Here is a 22,290-nt window from a genome sequence, read left to right as displayed (position 1 = left end):
GCCTTTCCCCAAGGATGGGCTGCTGAGATGTGGAGGTGGGCTGCCTCATAACAAAGGGCTAAGCTATAAAGCCTGTTTTCATGTCTTGTAACTGTCATGAGGAAAGGAGAATTAACTGGAGACAACTGACATGTTGTGTTTTTTACTTTGTAAGTACATGTAGGAACAGAAGCTGTATAAGGATGTATGTAGGTTGCAAAAGCATACTTGTTTTTAAATTAATTTTTTCACGGAGTTATTAGATAAACGTTAGCTACAAAAAGATTCATATGGACACTTGAAAGCTAAGCTATTCGTGAATTGATGTTTATAATTTCACATCAAACTAAGAACCATATTAATGAAAATTCATTTCCTCCATCTCTTCTGTGATTATATATGCAACATTTGTGAATAATCTAGTGCCTCTTTCTGACATGTTCATGCTTACTTTGTTCTAATACGCTCACAAATACTAACACAACAGTTAAGAAATGTGGGGGAAACAGGAGAGATTTCCAAACATATTAGAACAAATAGTAAATACAGGCCAGTAAGCAATTGTATGCATTTTATTGGAGACAGGAGTTTTAGCCATTGCATACAGAAATTTGAGAAGGAAGTTTGACTTGCATTAAGTGGACACCCACTCAGGGAGGTTGTGGCATATAACAACGAAGTGCATGGACTCAGTGTCTACGGAACTGAGTTTTGAATTCTGGGCCCTCTGGATTATATAACTTTGTGCTGTGATGGGTCCTCATCTCCAAAGTGGGTGTCACAAAGCATCTACCTCTAAGTTTGCTGTGTGTATAAACTTTTAGATGCATATAAAGAAGAATCACCAGGTACACCATCTGCCCCAGAGCGAGCAGTCAAGTGGCTGCTGTTCCCAGTCCTTAGTGGTCTGCATGATACAAAGAACCCTAAATTTCCTTTAGGACACTGTCAGAAGTTACTACTTTGTAAAGTACTTAACTAAGTACTTAATATATTTTACAGAGTGGACTTTGTTTCACCTCTAAGTGAAAAAATAATAATATATGGATTTAAAAATGAAACAAATACAAATTTAAGTGTAATCTTTGAAAGTGAAAATGTTTTTCATTACTGTCTGATGTAGTTAACATTTTAGAAATGGTCAGATTTTTACCAAATGGCTAGGTTATGTAAAACCTTAAACTATTTCTATATTGCCTTAAAAATTTGCAAGTCTTTTTTGCTTACAAATATCCTGTACATATTCCTTTTATGGTAAAGCCTGAAACATTATTGATAAAATCATGTAAATTAATTTTAGAGGGTGCCAGTCAATCCCACTAGAAGAGAGGATCAACATAAAATGGTATTCCATCTGTATCCATATTCTTTCTTAAACATCCCCTTCCCCAGCGTCTTGGCTGCTTCATGATTGTAAATTGTAAAGTTGCCAAACGTACAACCAGGCAGTATCATTAACATCGGAAAAACTGGCTCATCACAATTAAGAAAAATTCCGAAACCTCCTTTTTGTCTCCTTTTTAAATTTGTTTGCTTGCTCATTAATACCCTACATGGTTCCAAAAAGAACCAGAGAAAAACTGTTCTAAAATATATTTTCAAGAAATTTCTCTGTTTGGCAGGTTGGTTACTGGAATGATATGGATAAATTGGTCTTGATTCAAGATGTACCCACTCTTGGCAATGACACAGCAGCTATTGAGAACAGAACAGTGGTTGTAACCACAATTATGGTGAGTTTTGGTCTATGCTTTATGCTGTTCCGTCTTGTCCACAGGCAGTTTTAATTCTCCAGCTATGGTGAATGGGGTGAGAGCTGCATCATAGTGGTGGTGGCATGGGTGTTCTCGTCCACAAGTCTGTTGAGGCTTTGAATAGGTTTGTCCTGAGCTTTGAATACATTCAGTACTTTTGTTTGTATTATCTTTTGTTGCACTGTTGTTCTTGGAAAGATGCTCAGATGTTAAAAACGGAAACTGTCACACTTTAGTTAGAAATGTATGAAATGCTAATATTCCAAAGGACAAAAGAATGAACATGAAAAGTCAGCAACCAGTCACATAAAAACATCTGGTAGTTAAACACCATCTATTGTTGTTATTATGTTTTTTAAGACATCAGTGTAAAAACAGTTAATAGTGTTAAAATTGATCATTTTCAAGTAGTTTAATCATTGGATAATGATTTGCATTGTCTGTTTATAATAGTGGAGATATAAATGTAAAGATTATAGTGAGCATGTCTTATACAACTAAATGTTTTAGAAATAAATTTTGTTTTATATTTATTTTTAATGTGAAAAGGGTGCTCTGCACTGATTGTTTTTCTCATTGACCAATGACAAATACACAATGCAATTTATTGGACTTCCCCTGAGAATTAAGGAAAGTATGATGGCTTCATTCTGACACATCATTAAATGAAGACTACTCTAAATTTTAAGAAGTTTTTTCAAGAGGTCCTAAAGAAATTACCTTTTCAGTAAGAAAATATCTTACATATTTTTTTCTTCTAAAGTTAAACATGCTCCTTAGAGTCCATGCTGGTCAAATGAGATCAACAGTCGGTGACCTAGATCCTCAGCTCACTGTCTCGTTAGGCAGAACACATTTTCAATTACTTACGCAGCCCTTACTCCATATAAAGTGCTTTATATTATTTAGTTTTTAGCTTATGTAATTTTGGTTTTTAGTAACGTCAAGTTATTTCCAAAAATTTTGGCACCAAGATCAAAGCATGAAAATGCCAGAAAGAAGTTGTCATATATTGCAATGAGTGTTCTCTGTGTCACATCACCAGCTAGCAATTTCATGTTACTCTGCCAAGGCTTGATGAGAAGTTTATGACTTTAGAATGCAAACCGGCCAACACCAGTTGTTGTGTAATAGTGCAAAATATACACCTTCTAACTTAATTATGTAGTAGTTGCATGGGACTTGAAAAGCAGTATATATATATGTATATATATATTTCTTTTCCTAAAAAGACACAGTAATGGAAAGTCATACTTCAGTACAGTCCTCCTCTTTTCAGCCTCTGATGAAGAATCCTATTTTAAGAAATTGATCAAGAAAGAAATGAGTTCGACGCTGTTCGACCATTCCTAACTAAGGCTCAAGTCTTGTTCTCCTGTGTAGTAAATTTAAGCTAATTTTTCATGTGGGATTCTTCTTGGATGACCAACTCTGGACTACCAGAAAAAAAATTTTTTTAAAGTTCTGTGACTTTTCTGAGATACTAGAACAAAAGAAGAATTAATCCTCATCTTTCGCAAGAAAATATATAGATGTTGAAAAAGAATCACTTAGCAATTCTGATATAGCAATTCCCCTATCTTGAAATGAGGTCATTGTACAAAAAAAGTGGAATTATATCACTCCTAATTCCAAGTGAAGTTTTTCTAAAAGCAAATATCTATGAATTTGTGTGCTTGTTTTCTGAATATACACAGTAGTTTTCTTTAAAGGTTTTTTTTAAACTTTTGCCTGTTCTATGTGAAATAAGGTGTTTTAATGTGCATTATAGGTATAATGTAGAAAATCTCCTTCCCATCCCTGTTATTAAAGGGGTGGGAGATATAATTAAAACCAAAATATTGAATCAATTTGCAAGCATGGCTGGTTTTCAGAAAGCATGCTACCAAAAAAAAAAAAGTTAAAACAATTGAGAAATTCAGTTGTTTCCTATATACATAAAGAATATTATGTAAAGCTAACTGTTGTTTGACAGTGATATCTTCAATATTTTTGCTATCAAAAGAGTGCAATATGAATATTTGTCTTTTGTATAAAAGTGTAATCTTCATAGAATAATACCTCTTTGGGCTTTGCAATTGCATAATCATTCAGTAATTTAAAAAAAAAATAGTAGAATCCTTTCCCTAAAAGTGTTTTTTGTATTTGCTTTTGTTGAAAATGGTCACCCGGAACCACCAACATCTCTACTATCTCATTCGTGTTGAAAGAAATATGATCCCTTGTAGACAAATGAGATATTGGCACCTGCATGTAATAATCTCCCAAATTCAACCAAAAGCTCCCAACACAGATGGAGCTGGTTAGACACTGTAATATGTGCAAGACAGATACCTAGACACAGAAGGCTGGGGGTGTTGCGGCGCTGGAAATCATTCACTTTGATCAAAATTGATATGGCATGGCTGTTATTCCCATTTGTCTTTCTTTGGTGTATGTTGTTATTTATATGTTGATACATTGTAATGATATATGCTGTTGTTAAATAAAATTGATTGAGAAATTCATTTATTCATCCACAAATATTTATTAAGCGTCTGCTATGAGCCCAGGGAAATGCTAGAGAAAATACAGACAAAAATCCTGCATTCAAATAAGTTTATATTCTAGTAAAAGAAAGCAGACAACAAACAATAGACTATTATACTAGATATCATTCTTAAATACGGCTTCAGCTTTTTTGTACCATTGAAATTTTTTTTTCTTATAACAGTGTTGCATATCTATAACATGATCTTCATTTGAATGACTAATTTATTTGACCTGAATATAGTCTGCTGAGTATAATGTAGCTAAATCTCAATAAAAAGTAAAATTGGCAGTACCATCCCATAAGGGTCACGACTACAGCGTTGAAAGGTCTAAAGTTTTGAGTTCAGATGCTTACCATTTTGTCTTTAAGACTTAGCGACTACGAATTGGATAAAATCTGTAATTGTATATGAGACTGTGAGTCATACTAACTTTCTATATTCTAAGTCATAATTTCTGTCAGTAAGCTAAGGAAGCCAAATCTGTACCCTGAGGTTTGCATATATGCAGCAGTTGAGGAAGAGGCAGTGTGCAGGAGGGAGGCATGTAACTTCACTCCTCTGGCTGCTGAACTCTGGAAGAGAACTAAAGCAGTATTTCAGCCAAGCCCATTTTTCCCCCAATGTTCACACCTGAAGCTAAATGATGCTTATGATGCATTGCTCAGCTAAGAAGGTATTTCTTGCCATCTTGTAAACCTAACAATCCTTTAGGAGATTCGCCATATATCCACATTTATTTACTGCAGCATCAGAAATATGTTACAAACCTGAAAGCAATTTCACTTATCACGCTAGATCTTTTCCAGGGGTTACTTTTTTCTATCCTTTTATTAGATGTTTGATGTTTTATCTTCTCTATGTAGAATTTTACAGCTGCATTCCACATATATACATGTGCATATGCAATACATACATATCTACATACAAAAATACAGATTTATTTTCTTCCTTGCACTAAATATTAATTTCCCCCATACATACACTCCCTCTAAAGGGTTCAACACAACTAGTTTTGAAATACCTTATTTTGAATAAATTCTAAAATTGTGCAGCCATCCAATTTGCTCATTTTTTTTCTCTGAGTTGAATAATAATTTCCACTTTTCAGAATTTTGCCCATGGGATAAATTACCTACAACTAGTAAGATTCTTTGGAGAAAAGCAAATATCCAGACAGCAAATAACTTTGGTTGATACTACTGATTTCATCATTTTAACTGTTTTCAATAGTAATTGTAATGATTGTATTCTTTTATGTTTAGAAAATCTTAAAGCCTTTTTAATAAGAATCTATTTCAATAGTTTTGTTAAATACGAACAATCCAAAAAGATTTTCTCAGTAGGAAAATACTTTATTGATTGAAAATCATCTTAATTCATTTACGCAAGCATTTACTTAAGAAAGCCCTAATGTAGCAGCTTTAGACAGAGATTGTTTTTTTTCCTGAAATAGCAGAGCAGATGTAGAACACTACCCATTATGGAAATTTTAGTAATAAACTCACAACTCCTAAGAAGTAATGCATTTAAAATAACTTCTGAGGAATTCCTGTATCACAGAGCACAGTAGTTGATAATAAAGACGGTAGGTTATATTCTTGTGGCAGAAGAGGTTATATTGAGCTTCTCTGATCATTCCATTTTGATTTACAATTGAATACCTGGACTCTGTAAGGCGGCTTATCAAAGATGCCCTACAAATCCTCCTTCATGACTGGCTAGGACTCATTGTCTATTATACTGAAAAGATTTAATATTTTCTTCACCCATGGTAGCCCTCAAAACCTTGTATTAAATCCTCCCTAAATATGCAGGTCAGAAGGCCTACTTGTGGGCAGATTGTCTGATTGGGAGAGCGTGGAGGATCTGCTACTGGATTTAATATGAAAGAAAACCAAAATGAGACACACTTGAATAAAGTGCATAGAGCTGAGCAACCAGGAGAGCTTTTGTTCAAGAAAAATCTGGTCTTTCTGCCTGTTTTCCCACCTCCCTGAGCGATCATCTTATTTCTCTAATGCTGCATGCACCACTCATCTGCATCTCAATGATTGTGAATGCCCCTGGTTGTGCAGAAGTCTAGCTAAATTTCTAATCAATATCTTCAGTAAACTGAAAGTTTGTCTAGTCTTTGTTGGTCTGTTTGGCAGGAAAGCGAAGTTCCTGATGGACATGTGCTGTCCCAAAAGGGAATTGAAAAAAAGGAAAGAAAACACTAGGTAAATTTTTTATTTAGATTTACATATGTCTATTTCAGAAGAGGTGGCCTAGTACTTAAATTAATTGCTTTCCTTTTGATGACCTGAATCAGAAGTTCTAATGTAATTACTTTGCCATGATATTCCTATTTAGAGAGCACAAATGCACCAGGAAACCTTTATACTTATTTTGAGTGCCTTGTAGATACCAGGCAATATGAGGAGATATGGAAAGGTTTTATCTATACTGTGTATTCACTGTTTCATAGAAAGTATTTTATTTACCACACAGAAATTCATGTCCTTAAACTTACCCCCTCTCTAGTTAAATCATATGAAATCTCAAATAATTGCACCTATTTTGACAAATGCAATGATAGCTTCAACAATTTCCAGATATTTCAAAATATAGATTCAGTTCCCACATCTGCTCCTTCTGTGAAATGGAGCAATTTGCTTGCAGTCTCTGAGATTTGCATTTTCCCCCTGCAAATTGGAAGTGCCTACCTCAAAATAGCAGTGTGAAAAGTAAATGAAAGGCACAGTTGAAGAACTTAGCCTTATTTCTGATACAGAGCATGCACTAATTAACTCGGAGCTACTATTATTTTTCACTACTCTATTTTATGATTGTTTCCCGTCACTCTTACTCCTTTACCCTTATTACAAAGAAGTATAATCTTAAGTAATCACAAGAGGACAAGAGGCATATTTTATGTATTTTTGTATCCCTAGTCTCCAGCAAACTGCCTGGCACACAGTCAGTGCTTAATAAATGTTTGAGTACATAATAGAAGTATGGCTTTTAATAAAGCAAATTGTCTACAATATAACATAGAGGGAATTTAGCAAATTAGATGGGAATTCTAGCTAGAGAAATGTGCACACAAGCTGATACTGTCATATATATATTTGATGGCTAAAATTCCTAAATGTTCGAGTATTCCAGACACTAAAATTGACCTTCAATTTTAGTACCTCATGTGAACCATAGATATACAATTTTTGAAAACTTCTAAGTTTGTTCTAAGTTGGAAGTGCTAACTATACAGCCATGTCAATTACAATATTAAGCATTTTATAAATGTGAGATTCTTGCTTTTCTCTAAATATACTTCCATTTTTAATAAGCTGTCACAAGAAAAAGAAAAGGAAAAGATTAGCTTATTTTAACCATTTATATTAAATTTTAGAAATTAACACCTTGCAACAACTCACCACATTTATAATTTTCAAGACCTTTGTATTTGGAGAATCTTTTCTGTAAGCTACAAAATAGTCTTCATCTATCTAAAGAAGAGACCATCAGTTTCCTTAACTTTATAGGTGGAGAAGCTCTCCTGTTAAAATATGTATCAGTTTCAAAGAAATGAGAGACTTCTGGGTCCCTCGACTCTGTCAGCATAAGGCAAGTCTGTCTATTCAATGACCAACCCTAAACAATTGCCCACAGTACAGTTATTTAGGGCATCTCTATTACAAGTTATATATCATGTAATTTACAATCTTGTTAAGTTTTTAAAGGTAATTTCTACATTTATGAAGTACTTAAAATCAGAAGTAGTATCCACTGCCATGTTCTGTAAAGTAAAATACTATCTAATCCAGAGTTCCAAGAGCAAGATCAACTTCCCCAATCACACATTTGCTGGGGAAGAAGAAAATATTTGTATGAAAATTACTCAGTGAGTGTGATAGTACAATGTTATAGAATGTAAATCCATGATCTCAATGACATTGTGGCCAAAGGTCTTGTCTGCAAACGACTTAAAGTTCTGAGGTGTGACTGGCAGTCCTCTGTATTTGTATGCTCACCAGATCTACCCTGTGGTGGCTTTAGGCTCCGCTCCCAAAATCAGCTGCTTGGCTAACTTGTCTCTTTAGTTCATGGCCTTTAAATGGTTTGGCTTAAGGGTGTGTGAGAGTGAGTGTGTGTGTGTGTGTGTGTGTGTGTGTGTGTGTATTGTAACTGAAAACTAGTTATTATTAGCCACCAGTAAACCTTTTCATTTTTATAAGGATTTTTACAGTAATTCTTTACCTGTTTTCTGTCTTACTTGCTTCAAAACCTACATGAGAATATCACTTGAAATGTGTGATTGTTGCAACTAGGGGAAGATTATTAGCTTTCGTTGGAAACGTATTTCATAATAGAAACCTTCACGGACCACAGGCCTCACTAAAACCAAAATATTGGACAGTTTTGGGAAAGCCGATTTAATGCAAACTAGTATATAGAATATTTTAAACTATTCATTTCTTCACTGAACTCACTAGAATCCATTCTGAGAAAGGCATTCAGCAAAATGCTAGAGAGTTAAAAAAAAAAATCATCTTGCTTCTTTCCTAAAAGAGGTTGCAGTTAAACATGGTTAAACAAGACACGGAATAAGGAGACCTGTTACCTTGAATATCTACTAAGTAGTCTAACTTCATGCGATATTTTAGAAATACTAATTTCATTACCAAAGATGATGGGCTGATGCTTCCCTAGACAATTATTAATGTTATATTTTTTCCTGTCATGATCATGGCACTAGGTATGTAACAGTCCCTCAGGAAAAAACTATTTTGAAAGGTTTCACTTTTAGTATCCAATATAAAGTAACTGGATATACTTCTAAGCATATTTCTATATTCATCTGTTTTATTATTGATTTCTAGCCACACAAAATCAGTGCGTATACTAATATTAAATCTAATCTTTTTGTCAAATTCTGCAGCTGAAAAGTTGCATAAAGATTTTTGCATGTTTTATAATTTCTCCTTTACAGTTCTCCTTCTCTCATTATAGGAATCCCCATATGTTATGTACAAGAAAAATCACGAAATGTTTGAAGGAAATGACAAGTATGAAGGATACTGTGTAGATTTGGCATCTGAAATTGCAAAACATATTGGTATCAAGTATAAAATTGCCATTGTCCCTGATGGAAAGTATGGAGCAAGGGACGCGGACACAAAAATCTGGAATGGGATGGTAGGAGAACTTGTTTATGGGGTAAGCAGACCAGTTTATTCACGAATTTACTTACATAAACCTGAAACCTTTTTTCACCTGGGCATATAACAATATCTCAAGACCTGTTACTGTTTTTAAATTTGCAGTTACATTCAAGAGGCATCTACCATGTTCAGATGTTTCTCTAGCTCATTATGGTGCAATTTCCAAATAATGAGAGAAGCTAATACCTCATAACTTCAAAGTCAGGAAAGATAAAAAAAAAACTGAAATAGGATGTCCTCTTAAAAAAAAAAAGTGACTTCAGTATCTGTGATGACCATTCTCTTAAGCTTGATGCCACTCTACTCTAGCCATGTTGTTTTAAGAACTACAAAACAAATCTATTATGAATGTTACTTGATAATTAAAGGAACAGATTTCCTCCAGCAGTATAAAGTTGGGCCTAATTTTAACTAGTTACTTGTACCCCTATTGCTTGTACTTACTGGTCAATATCTTTTACATAATTGGTAAAGCAATCATTAAACTACTTTAGCATCTATAAAATATTCACCAATAATGTGAGATTCTTATAGCTCTGCTAAACACAGTAAATTTAAACTTTATGCAGTGCTATCATTTTTTTAGACATAGCGAAACACAAAACTTGGAGTGTATTCCATAGCAGGCCTCACAGAAATGCACGTCTGGCCCTTCCCTCTGAGTTTACCAGATACTGAGTACACACATTGATCACCAAGGACAAATTCAATGTAGACATTCCTGCCTGAATAAGAACAGGATTGGTTTCTTCAGCTATCACTGCAGAGTATCACAATGAAACCAGCAGTTCACAAATGTTGGTGATGCATGATATTTCCAAAGTCCAGAAACGAAACCTGGAGCTCACAGTGAGCTGTGCCCATTGAGTAACCAATAAAAGTCACATACACTCACAGTGTACTCGGAAATTTTCTGTAAGCCAATTCATATTTCGCAGATTTCACCTTCAAAGTACGCTCTAATTCATCTTCACAAGACCCTTTTGAAACAATGACACAAGAGTCATCCTTCCCTAGAAGAGAGTAAAGACTCAGTAATTGAGGACAAGAACAGAAGTCTGGAGAGGGGCTCCTTTTCCAAGCCAGAACTACAATTTGGTAGTTTCCTGATTCTGCATCTTGGATTTCCGACCTCTACGCCACAAACTTTCTCCAACCAGTATCATACAGTAGCTGTAACCTAAACAGAAAAGGAAATTATTTGGCATTAAGGAGCAATCAGTTAGTTTTATATTCATTTAAAAAGAACTGCTAACTTGTTAGTTGCTCTAAATGAAAAAAAATTTTCAGTTTTAAGAAAATCAAAAAGGAGTTTACCACATGGCTCATCAACACTTTGATAATGAGCTTTAGGTTCCAAACAAAAAGGATGTGTTTGTTTCTTGGTAATATTTTAAACTTTTGGTAATATTTTTAATTTTTGAGACAATAAGATTTTAAATGTAAACATGATTCAAGTTGTGAGAACTACAGTAATTCATTTCCTTTAGAAAACACTGTTCGGTATTTCATCTCAAAAAAAAAAAAAACAATCCTACTTGGATTACCAATTAGTTAGTTATGGATATTGTAACTAACTCAAGTAACTTTCTACGACATTTGTCACATATCTCTTCTCCAGAGTCCCTACCCACTGGGAAGTCCAGCCTCGCCCCTTTGCATGGGCTCTGACCACATTGTTCACGTGAGAAAAACAGGTGACATGAAGAGAGAGCATAGTCAACCAAACACTGTGTCCATAGCACACGTCCCAGTAACATAGAGCCCTGAGGTCAAGCAGTTCTCAAAGAGAGACATAGCACTTGCTGGTACTCACTGTATTCAATCATCAGTTATTCTGCCAGGTTTAAATTCCCTCATCGCTGCCACTTGAGTTTTTCCCAAAAGGAATCTTCTTCCATGTCTCTTATGCTTCCTGTAGATTTGGTGATTTTCATTCTGGTGTCTGCAAAGTTTGAACTTTCTTCTCATTTTATTTTTTACTTTCTTACTGCTAATACAATGAATGCCCGATTTCCAGGGCCCAAGGTGGAGCTCTATCCATTCTCTCCTGTCCAGCAAACCACATTAGATAGTAAAATGATTCACTTTGAAGCCATTATTATTATTATTGTTATTACTATTATTATTTCATTATTCTTTGTAAGCTCTGTTACTGGAGTTTCTGGAAAAGTGTTCTGGAAAACCCTCACATGTGGCCTCAGCACACACCTGGTGGTGGCCAAGAAGCACAGGAATCTCCTCTGCCCTCAGGGCCTTTCTGCCTGTGGCCCTGTGCACCACACCAAGTCCATTCTGTGTCTTCTGTTGCGCCTTCACTGGCCCTGCTCTGCTTGTGTGCATGAATTTTAATTCCGGGGAGTACTCCTCCAAGCACATTCCGTGGCCTGCCAGCACCAGGATTACCTGTGGTACGTGTTAAAATGTGGGCTCATGGGCCTCACTCTGGAAGCCCTCAAGAGCCCAAGTGTTATCAAGTTCTTGCAAGAAACACTTTACATACTTCATTCTGGGAATGGCTAAGAGGTCATGGAACAAGGCACACAATGTCACATCTCCTAGCTGAGAAAGCCCAGCTGTATCTTCTCTGTTCACTTGGCTGTCTCAAAACACAACCTGTCAGACTTCAAAACTGTCCTCATCAACCATCATGTCACACCCTGATCCAGTGTGTGTCTCCCCTCGCACCTGATTTCATATGCAGGAGGCAACTTTATTTCTCTTCTTTTAAGGCTTTCACCCTCATTAGTGGTAGCTTGTGTAAATAAAATATTTCATAAGAACACCACACCTGACAACTTGGTATGCAAAAGGTGGCATTTCAGATCAGTGATAGGATGCATTTACTCAATTATTCCTGTCGCAACAGCAGAACAACCACTTGGAAGATTAACAATGTTGGAGCACATCATCACATATGATACCAAGTAAAGTTTAAAGGAATTGTAGGTACAAGAATAAAATATGCATGATTGAGACTGGTCATATGATATGAGAAGAATTTTTCTAAGCACAAAACCAAAGGCTGAAAACACAGAAAGAAAATTCTGTATGGCTGCAGCAAAATTTAATACATATATATTGCAATGAAGTACCGTGAACCAAGTTGTGTAAACAAAACAATTACTGGACAGGGAGAATATTTGCAGCATATATGGAAAATAAAAGTTAATTTTTGAATATATTTAAAAGCACTTACAAGTTAGTAAAAAATAAATATGCCATATGGAAAATAAGGGCAGGTTAAGACATTGGAAGAAAAAAGGAGAGTGGCCATTTGTTTCATAAAAATAAATTCAAATTAACACAATGAAATCTAGCTTTCCATGGGTCGGACTGGCAGAGATAAACAATAGCGAAGACACAGATGGGCTGTCCAGCATTCATAGCTGCGGACATATCCACACAGTGCTGGCAACAGTTGAAGTCTGTGTGATATTCCTGGAGAAAAGTTGCACAAAACAAATCGTGACCATTATAAGGATTGTTACCATTTAGACCAGCAATCCCATTTCTAAAAATTCATCTTAAATGATTAAGGTACGTACCAGGGTTTGTCTTCAAAGATGTTCGCATCATCCAAGGTTGAAATTGTGTAAACCTGGCAACAGCATAGCATACACGTCTCCTAAAATAAGAACTAGATTGAGCAAATTTTGATATTTTCATATGATAAAACACTTGCAATCATTAACTAGTTTTTAATGTATATGATAAAAATAAAAAGGAATTCATCATATACTTCTGAGTAGAGGAATTATAAACTGTTGTATTTTGTATTATCCCTTTTTAAAATAAAAATATTATTCATCAGGCCATGTCTAGCAGGGCATATATGAAGAAAAAGCAAGAGTAGGTGAAGGGAATGGAGGTGACTTATCTTAATTTTCTGTTTATATACTGATTTTTCCATTGCTAGTTCATGTATTACTTGTGTATTGAAAGTTATACAGGTAATAATATGGCAGAAATAATAATAATAACCTCCAGGCAGTGAGCCTGACTTTTGTGGGGGGGGGGGCATTTCTGCTGTAAGCTACGTTCATTCTCACTTGAGGGCACTTAGGATTAATGCTCCGCCACCCAATGGGCAGCATCATGGCCTAAGGACACCGCCCCCCCCCCGCCAGCCTCCAGATCCCCTGGTACCAAGCTGCGGGCCATGGTGTGCAGCACCACCTGAGCATCTCCCAGGGTGGGTGGCAGGGTGGCAGCCTCTGTGTAAGAGCACACATGCCTCACAGTGTTTCTGATTCCACTTTAATGCCAAATATTTTCCTTTCAAGATGATCAAATAACGTTTGTTCACCTGTAGATCATGTAACCGTTCATACTGTTTTCATGACACTTTATTCCATTCAGTTTAGAGATCACAAGATTTATGGAAGACACACCAACTCCAATCACACATCAGCCATGATGTTTACAACTCACCTGAGTCTCAGTTCCAGCATCTAAAAAGTGATAAACAGCGTTATCATGAGTGTTAAGATATTTAGTTGAGCATCAGATACATGATCCCTCCGTCAACACTCACAAGGATTTTCTTAGGACTTCTTTAATGGAAAATCACAGGAATGTGGTGAGGCAGACAGGAGAGTGTACAGACATGGAAAGGGGGATCAGACAAATTGCTCCAAGTCACAGAACAAACACGGAAGCTGGTGTCGTATGATCATACTAGCTGAGACCTAGATCCACTGTTTCCCAAAAGCTGTGTTAGAAATTCAAAGTAGAAAATCAAACTATGTGAATAGGAAGAAAATAAATGCCCATTTCCAGATTTTTGTGTGTGCGCTGGATTGGAAAAATGTCATCAAGCAGTGGGTTTCTTCCATCCTCCAAACACAGACTGTAGGGTAGGTTTTCTTACAACTGGAAAGGAATCAAAAAAGGACCATTTGATATTTGCATTCATAATATGAAGGGGCAGCCAAGTCATGAGTCAGTGGCACCATTCCAAGTGAAACAGAAAAGGCTGCAACATAGCAGCAATTCTGGCCAAGAAATTCAGAGTCAGCCCTGTGGGAAGGCAGCTAGGCTCCTCCTCTGGCCCGGCACACATCCTTAAAGACTAGCACAGTTATCTGAATTTAGGTTATTTCTGCTTATGTCCACTCTTTCCCTGGTTTTCTTTGTTCCCATCTGATCACCAGCACTGATAAAAAAAAAAAAATACCTTGTGCAATTTAAGTGGTAAATTCTCCTAGGAAAAGAGTTCACTGTTCATCTTTGTATTTATCACTGTTCTTAGGCAACTGTTGGCGTCCCTCCTCAAAATGTAGAATGAATGCATAACTAGTTCATTTTGAGTGGATTAATCCAGTGCCAGTTGCTTCATGAAATGCATTAACCTATGTGTTTTCATGTGTCTTTTCTCTTATAGAAAGCAGAGATTGCTATTGCCCCTCTGACAATCACTTTGGTCCGAGAGGAGGTCATTGACTTCTCTAAGCCCTTCATGAGCTTGGGCATCTCTATAATGATCAAAAAGCCTCAGAAATCTAAACCAGGAGTGTTTTCCTTCTTGGATCCTCTGGCCTATGAGATTTGGATGTGCATAGTCTTTGCCTACATTGGTGTCAGCGTGGTCTTATTCCTAGTTAGCAGGTTTAGTCCATATGAGTGGCATACAGAAGAGCCAGAGGATGGAAAGGAAGGACCCAGCGACCAGCCTCCCAATGAGTTTGGCATCTTTAACAGCCTCTGGTTTTCCCTGGGTGCCTTTATGCAGCAAGGATGTGACATTTCACCCAGGTTAGTTTGAAAACCCTTCCCTTCTTCACCAACTCCCCAATAATTCTCAGTATTGTACGGAATATTTCTCTACACATTCTTTTCCTGGAGGCAGAGCATTAATTTGAAACACAGAAAAAAACTTGCAATTCCCAAATTAGTCTAAAGTACATTCGTAGCCAGTTTTTCCAAGTTAGCACCAAAGGTGGACACGTCTCAAGGATGAACTTTCCTAATGGAAAAGTATGCAACTGCTCAGAACTCTCAAAGATAACTTAGTATTAATATTTCCTTCAATGGTCTGGCAGATAGAAATGAGCATCTAAATTGTCAGACTAAGAATTTATTTTCATTTTGCCTCCTTTTCAAAATCAAAAGTTTTTGTTATTGTTGCTGTTGCTCATCTTTTAAAAGTTAATTTTGACCTTGTTTTACATCCCATGTATGTTACGGGAGATTTCTGCCACAGACTTAACCTGACACCTGAGTTGGTGGAGCAAGTACCAGATAGACATTTTCTGTGTAACAAAACATGAATAAACCAAGTGGGCAGTTAGCAATCTCAGTTCTGTGTCAGTTTAATAGACATATTTTTCAATATCTGTGGAGTCATGGCTTGCTTCCTTTGGATGCCACTAAGACATTTTTTAAGAGTGGTAAACCCAGTGCCAACGGATTTTAGTTATTTTTTAGTTATGTTTGCCAAAAATTTAGCCAATGTCCTATTGCAGGAAAAACATCAAACTTCTCCCACAGAAAAAAATAACCACAAGTAGGAGAAGCTATGGACTGAACTTAAATATCAGTGACTTATATTAGTATCACAAATATACAGATGTTTTAAAGAAGTGTATGCTTTCTCAAAAGGAGATATTTTAGGCAGAATGCAGTCTATGTTCCTTAAGATCCAGGAAAAATGATAAATGTGTTTAAATTCTAATAACCTAGGAATCTGAGTCAGTGACTCTGAATCAATGAAATGGAAAGAAAGCAAAGCAAGTCTCATAATGGTTTTGAAAACCAGGATTAAGCAAATGCTAAGTTAAAACCAACAGGTACCAAAAAACAAAACAAAACAAAACAAAAAAACAGCAGGTGTCACTTATATAATAATGTTTAAGAAGGGAGAATTTTAAAGCTAGAAATGTCATGAAAAATATGAATTTTTTTCTTATATTAAAAAAATGTTTAAAAACAATCTGTCCCAGGAATTTTAAATAGTTTGATGGTCCCAGTGAGTGGCATCAATTGTGAAAATGACCTGGATTTTTTCTTCATTCCATCCTCACTTTCCCGATGCATCTGCATCACCCACACACACCTGATACCAGGGAAAGGATGGGGGGGGGGGACTTTTCTCTTTTGAGATTTGGCATCCATTTTTAATGCTGTCATGCTGTGCATTGACAAGTCACATGCTCTGGTCTCGTGTTGGCAGCGGCAGAGAGAACATTCTTGGAGCATTAGGTAAAGATGCATTAGGAGATAGCTTCTCCTCCACTCAGATCAGAAATGAAATATCAAACAAACAAAACAATCCTCAGCGGAGGTCACTCTGAGACCAGTGTATGTCCTCCTCTGGTCCAGCCCCATGTGGGCACATGTCCCACCTGCCCTGGCAGGGCTCTATCCAAAGGCAGGCCCAGGTTCTTTCAGAAGGGCATCCACCAGCTCCTGTGAAATCTGAGACCCTTCCCATTGCTAACATGTACTGCTATTTCACATACCACAAAGAGAGAAAGGATGCTGCTGGTGCAACCACACAGCTGTGTTTTATCCTATCACCCATAGGCTGCACCCTAATTGCAGAGATGCTAAACTGTGGAGGGGGAGGATATCAAGGAATTTAAGTAAGGGTTCCCTTTCTACCCCTGAAGCAAAGGCATGACGTTCCACATTCCTGTTGATAAACAATAAAAAGGAAACCTTTTCTGTATTTTCAGTGGCATTCATATATTCGATATGGCATAAAAGGCATCAGGTGATTCAGAAAGTCTAGAATCATTCTGGAGTGGACTGCCAGAAAATAAAATGATAATTGCCATTGTGATTTTAAACATAACATGTGAATTTATGATATTTCTTTTCTTTCTCTATGTTGGTTAGAGAAAGGAAAATGTGCATTATCTTATCCATGTTTAGATCCCTCTCAGGTCGAATTGTTGGAGGTGTTTGGTGGTTCTTTACACTCATCATTATATCATCTTATACCGCTAATCTCGCCGCTTTCCTGACGGTTGAGCGAATGGTCTCCCCCATAGAAAGTGCGGAAGACCTGGCCAAACAAACAGAAATTGCCTATGGAACACTGGATTCAGGGTCAACCAAAGAATTCTTCAGAGTAAGTTAAGGGAAAAACTAACCATGAAATGTTCATGATTTTGAAATTCAGGCAGCTGTTACCAACAGCTATATTAGGGCTCTAGCTATTTGCAGGTTTTGCAAATATAACAGTAATTCTGTGTTTAATGCTAATACTTCTACTTGGATTTTATAATCACTTTGGTTTGCAAAAGCTAATTTGTTTATTCACGTTGCAAGAGAGACCCAAGGAAAAGTAACAACAAAAAGGTAATTCACACAATGTTATTAATGTAACTTATCCAAAAGATTCCAGTGTTGATAATGCTATGATACTGCATCTGAGAGGATTATAATTTGTGTATCCTTTGGGGTTAAGAGCATAAAAATGAAAGCAAGGTTGTTTTGTTTTGTCTTAAGAATACATTTAATTTGGTGCATTTGAAACCAAAACCTTAAGTGAAGCTCATATTTCCTCATATGAGGTATAGTCTATAATCTATTCTGTAACAACGGACTTCAAAGCAATGTATTTGCATCCTCACAAAAAGATGGTAACAGAACTCTTAGGCTCTGGACACCTTCGTAAGGTATGGTGTATGCTGCTTGTCTCTCCTTTTCTGCATAAAATTGTTCAAACCAACATTATTTCACATGTGGATGTGACCCCTTTCTCTGGCTCCCCATCAGGATGGCAGGTATTTGGGTTTTATGTTTGTTTGTTTCTGGGTTTTTTAGTTGTGTATTTTAGTAGGAGGATGAATGTTTGATCAATGAAACTCCTTTACTCTGCTTCTACTGAAATCCAGAGACACACACTTGATAATGTCTGGTCAGAGATAAGGATTCATTTGTGACTTTAAAACCAAAGCACTAAAAAAATAAATAAATAAAAACAAATAAACAAATAGATAAATAAATAAATAAATAATAAAACCAAAGCACTAAAAGGTAGCCAGAGTAACATTTTCACAAATATTTACCTAAGTAATAATGAGGGCATTTTACATTTAATCTCAGTTAATCTAGGTATTTAATAATTTAGAAGTCAAGAATATTTCCCGATTATCTAAGCTTTCATGTAAAAATAATGAAAGCCCTTTGAAGTAAGTGCATGCTTACATATACAATACTTGGAGATTACATTGTCATTTTAAATGTATATGCTTATCACTTTCTCACTCAGCTTGGAAATTAAAAACAACAAAACATCCTACTTTTTAAACTTTCATCTACTTGAAGTTCAGTAAGAGATTTTTCTTTTTAAAAAAAGTATCCTTATATACTACATAATACTATATTAAGAACAAATCACTCAAAAATTCTGTCAAACCCATCACTGGACATTGTTTACAAAATAAACCAGGCAGTGAACAATGTCCTTGTCAATAATTTGGAGCATTGCTAGTAGATATAATGAAACATTTACAATAATTATGAAGTATTTGCAGATTTTTCTAAAACTGTAAATAATGCTCATGACAATACATTTTATTAACAATATTCTGTGGATAAATTTAACTGACCAAATTTTTTTTCAAATTTTTAACACTTACTGAGTGCATCCCAGTCTTTAAAGCTTTCTGATAGAAACGTTCACATTTTAGCATAATTTCAGTTCCTTGCTGGAAATCTGTAAATTTGTAACTGCTTCCACCAAAAAGCAAGTAGGTAAAATTCAGTAACTTTGCCTAGAAACCATTGGAGGTATGCATCAAAATGGAATACAAGTTTGTGCTATCTATCACTTGCATTTTACCAAGAAATGACAACTGATTTTCATGTAAATAAGGCAAATATTTGCAGGTTCATCATTCTGCCTTGAGTGATAAAGGGAGAAAGAAATGTCATGTTGATTCCCTGAAAAAAAATGTCAGCAATAACTCACCATAAAGCTCTTTGGCATCAAGCATGCTGAAAATATTTATTTCTAATCTTTATAGAGCTTTTAAAAATTGTTCCAAATTCTAAAAACTGGTGAGGTAGATAAGAGACTATATTGATAAGAAATACAGGAATAAGGAAAGCCGGCTTGCTGGATTTACAGAGCCTTTCAGAGAGGCTGTGCTGGTCACCAGTGCCTCTCTCCTCTCGCTCCCACCCAACTCCAGTTTTAAAATTGAAAGATTTTTTTATAAGGCATTTATTGTTGCAGAACGGTCTGAACCCTAATGGGACAGGAAAATAATTTTCCCTGGCAGCACACTTTCAGAAATGCATAAACTTGGGTTCTCTGATAGAAATCTAATTCATTTCCTACCCTATGTTCCCCGTCCTCTCCCACAGATGATGACCTGGTTTAAATAAACCATTTTGTCTGACGGGTTGAGGAAACAGAATGTGAAGGGTATTTTTGTACTTGTCAAAAATGTTTTCTCGTAGGAACACAGTAATGGTACATCTATCAGCTCCGCTAAACTGCCTCAGGCAGTGACCTATACTCAGGGCTTCAAAAAATGTTGCAGTCACAATCAACTAGAGAAAGAATTAGGCCAAGGGGGGGTTGGGGGGGGGCTACATCCAAATTCAACCGTTTCCTTGGTTTGGCCCCATTATGAAACTTGGTATGTTTTGTGTTCTGTGTATCTTGTTAAGCATAAACACAGAGGCATTTAAGGAAAGTCTGAACCTGTCACTTAACGGCAGCCTTGCTGGTGCTTCAGCATTATTATACACCTGATGTGTGCACACCGATTTTCATTGCAGTTCAGATTTGATACTGTGGCTGTTTCAGTATAAACACGAATGCATAAATGAGGTGATTACTATCTCAGGGCTTATAAGATTATCAAATACTGTGCACATCAGCCTTGCTGCATAAGCTGCCAGAAGCAGAAAATAATTCACCTGGCAACAATGTAAATATTAACTATAGTGCATGACATTTGTACATATTTTCTATTAAAAACAGGAAAGGCAGGATACTTAATTTTTGAAAAATTTTAAGGACAGCACATTTTTAAAACTCCAAGAATTATTCTAAGTAATAAACTAATTCTTGAAATCATAAGCTTCCTCTGCATTGAACTTCACAATAAAGAAATACAGAAATCTGAGATTTTTCTAACCTTAAAAAAAAAATAATGACTTTTGTATTATCTCTGCCAATTACCTTGAGCATATACACTCCCCAAACCTGATCCTTAAAAGGGTATTACAGTTGGAGGTTTTGGGGACTGGAAATCCCATTATCACTGTATTCATGAGTTTGCTGGATCTGCAGAAATTTCCTTTCAGCCTGTCTCATCAAATTTATAAAGGTGTGCTTGCCCTCACTCCTTAGTATACACCTCCTGTGGTCACAAATACAGTGCAGGGATATGATTTCTAGTGTTCCCTTTCTGAATGCCCCAGGCACCCCTTCCCCATGAGGATGCGACCTTATTTACGCCATTCACCTTGAAATCAGAATCAGGATTCCTAAACCTTCACAGAGTGACAGTGTGATTTTTTTCCCCTAAAAGAGTCGCTTTCATTATTCCCGGGAATAATTTTCCACCGGGCAGCTGCATTTTTATAATTTCCTTCATACAGAAGGCTTGCTAAGTGTGGCACAACTATGCTACAGATTCCTCTTTCTTCTAGACTTTAAAGGAATTAACGTAACTTCTTTTGCACTTACGGCATATATGATTCAATATACTTAAACAAATACCACAGTAATTTCCCTCACATTAGTATTATGCAAATGGACTTCTAAAAGATATCTGCGGCCTAAAGATACTTTATTTTTTTAAAAGGAATCATTTGCTTTAAGGTTTCATTGCATTCTATAATTAAATTATCTGCATAATTACCAAGCCCTAAACATACTCTTTTTCTACTCTGCTGTGTTAGTTTTATTTAGCGGTTCTGATCCCTTTAAGTAAGATGCTGAACAGTAACTAGAAGATTGCCAGGTAATTAGCTGGACTCTCATATTCTTAAAAAATTTTCAAAGAAAATTTTTGATCAAAATAATACCCAGGTTTTACTTCTTCTGTTTTCAGTGTAGTACACCGGACGAAATAACCAGTGTATGTGGACCTCTGTACCCTTCTAAGTGAACCTCTCAAGTCAAGTTATCAATGTATTTAAAGAGTGATTATACACTGAAAGGATGTTATTTACCAACATTTCTCTAAATGGAAATAATCAGAATAAATGTTTAAGGACTTCTGCATCTGGTGATCCAGACAGTTTATGGTTTTTCAGAGATTGAAACTTGTTATAAAATGGCAGAGCTAGGGATCCCTGGGTGGCTCAATGGTTTAGTGCCTGCCTTCGGCCCAGGGCATGATCCTGGAGTCCCGGGATCGAGTCCCATATCGGGCTCCCTGCATGGAGCCTGCTTCTCCCTCTGCCTATGTCTCTGCCTCTCTCTCTCTCTCTCTCATGAATAAATAAATTTTAAAAAATATTTTTAAAAAATGGCAGAGTTACTTCTCTGGAAGAGAACTCTATTATTAAAGATGGAATGATTGGGGCCAGGAACCACAGGCTCCCTAAAGGATCCCATGGCTGAGGGGTCTGGATCCAGATACTTCTCTGTCCAAGACCCACATAGAACCTTTGCAATTACATTTAGTGTTGGCACGCAGTTTCCTAATGTGAGGATTCCCATGGCAGAGGTAATCTGTCGTTACCGACACACACACCCCACAAGCTATCATTGCAATACTTTTAAGTGTTAATAACATAAAACACTTCACAGGACAATACAGGATGTCTATTTTCCATCTTGATATTTACCACCGTTTGACTATACATTAACATAAAATATCTAGTTTTTTAGTAGTGTCC

At 36.2% G+C, this 22,290-nt stretch overlaps 1 protein-coding gene and 1 long non-coding RNA gene across 22 annotated transcripts in view; one reads left to right on the top strand and one right to left on the bottom strand.

The window, feature by feature from the left end:
* Positions 1-22,290, top strand: part of GRIA4 (glutamate ionotropic receptor AMPA type subunit 4) — a 367,857-nt gene that overhangs the window by 303,651 nt on the left and 41,916 nt on the right. For 20 of the 21 annotated variants that reach the window (XR_011995840.1, XR_011995843.1, XR_011995847.1 and 17 more), the window contains 4 exons: positions 1,602-1,712; positions 9,260-9,466; positions 14,858-15,228; positions 17,350-17,548. Coding sequence is in view for 11 of the 21 variants with exons in the window: in XM_072729916.1 (XP_072586017.1) it covers positions 1,602-1,712; positions 9,260-9,466; positions 14,858-15,228; positions 17,350-17,548 (888 nt within the window). In the remaining 10 variants the exon portion in view is untranslated. Of the gene's footprint in view, positions 1-1,601; positions 1,713-3,012; positions 4,241-9,259; positions 9,467-14,857; positions 15,229-17,349; positions 17,549-22,290 lie in introns of those variants that run through there. The other variant, XM_026006769.2, reaches the window with a different exon arrangement.
* LOC140594706 (uncharacterized) lies at positions 4,241-11,810 on the bottom strand. The gene is made up of 2 exons (XR_011995848.1): positions 11,288-11,810; positions 4,241-10,651 (listed from the first exon to the last, which is right to left on the bottom strand). It is a non-coding gene; the product is annotated as an uncharacterized lncRNA (long non-coding RNA).

Source organism: Vulpes vulpes, chromosome 12 (genome assembly GCF_048418805.1).
Source record: "Vulpes vulpes isolate BD-2025 chromosome 12, VulVul3, whole genome shotgun sequence".
Taxonomy (NCBI): domain Eukaryota; kingdom Metazoa; phylum Chordata; class Mammalia; order Carnivora; family Canidae; genus Vulpes; species Vulpes vulpes.
Note: the sequence above shows the minus strand (reverse complement) of the source record. Positions and strands in the feature narration are given on the sequence as shown.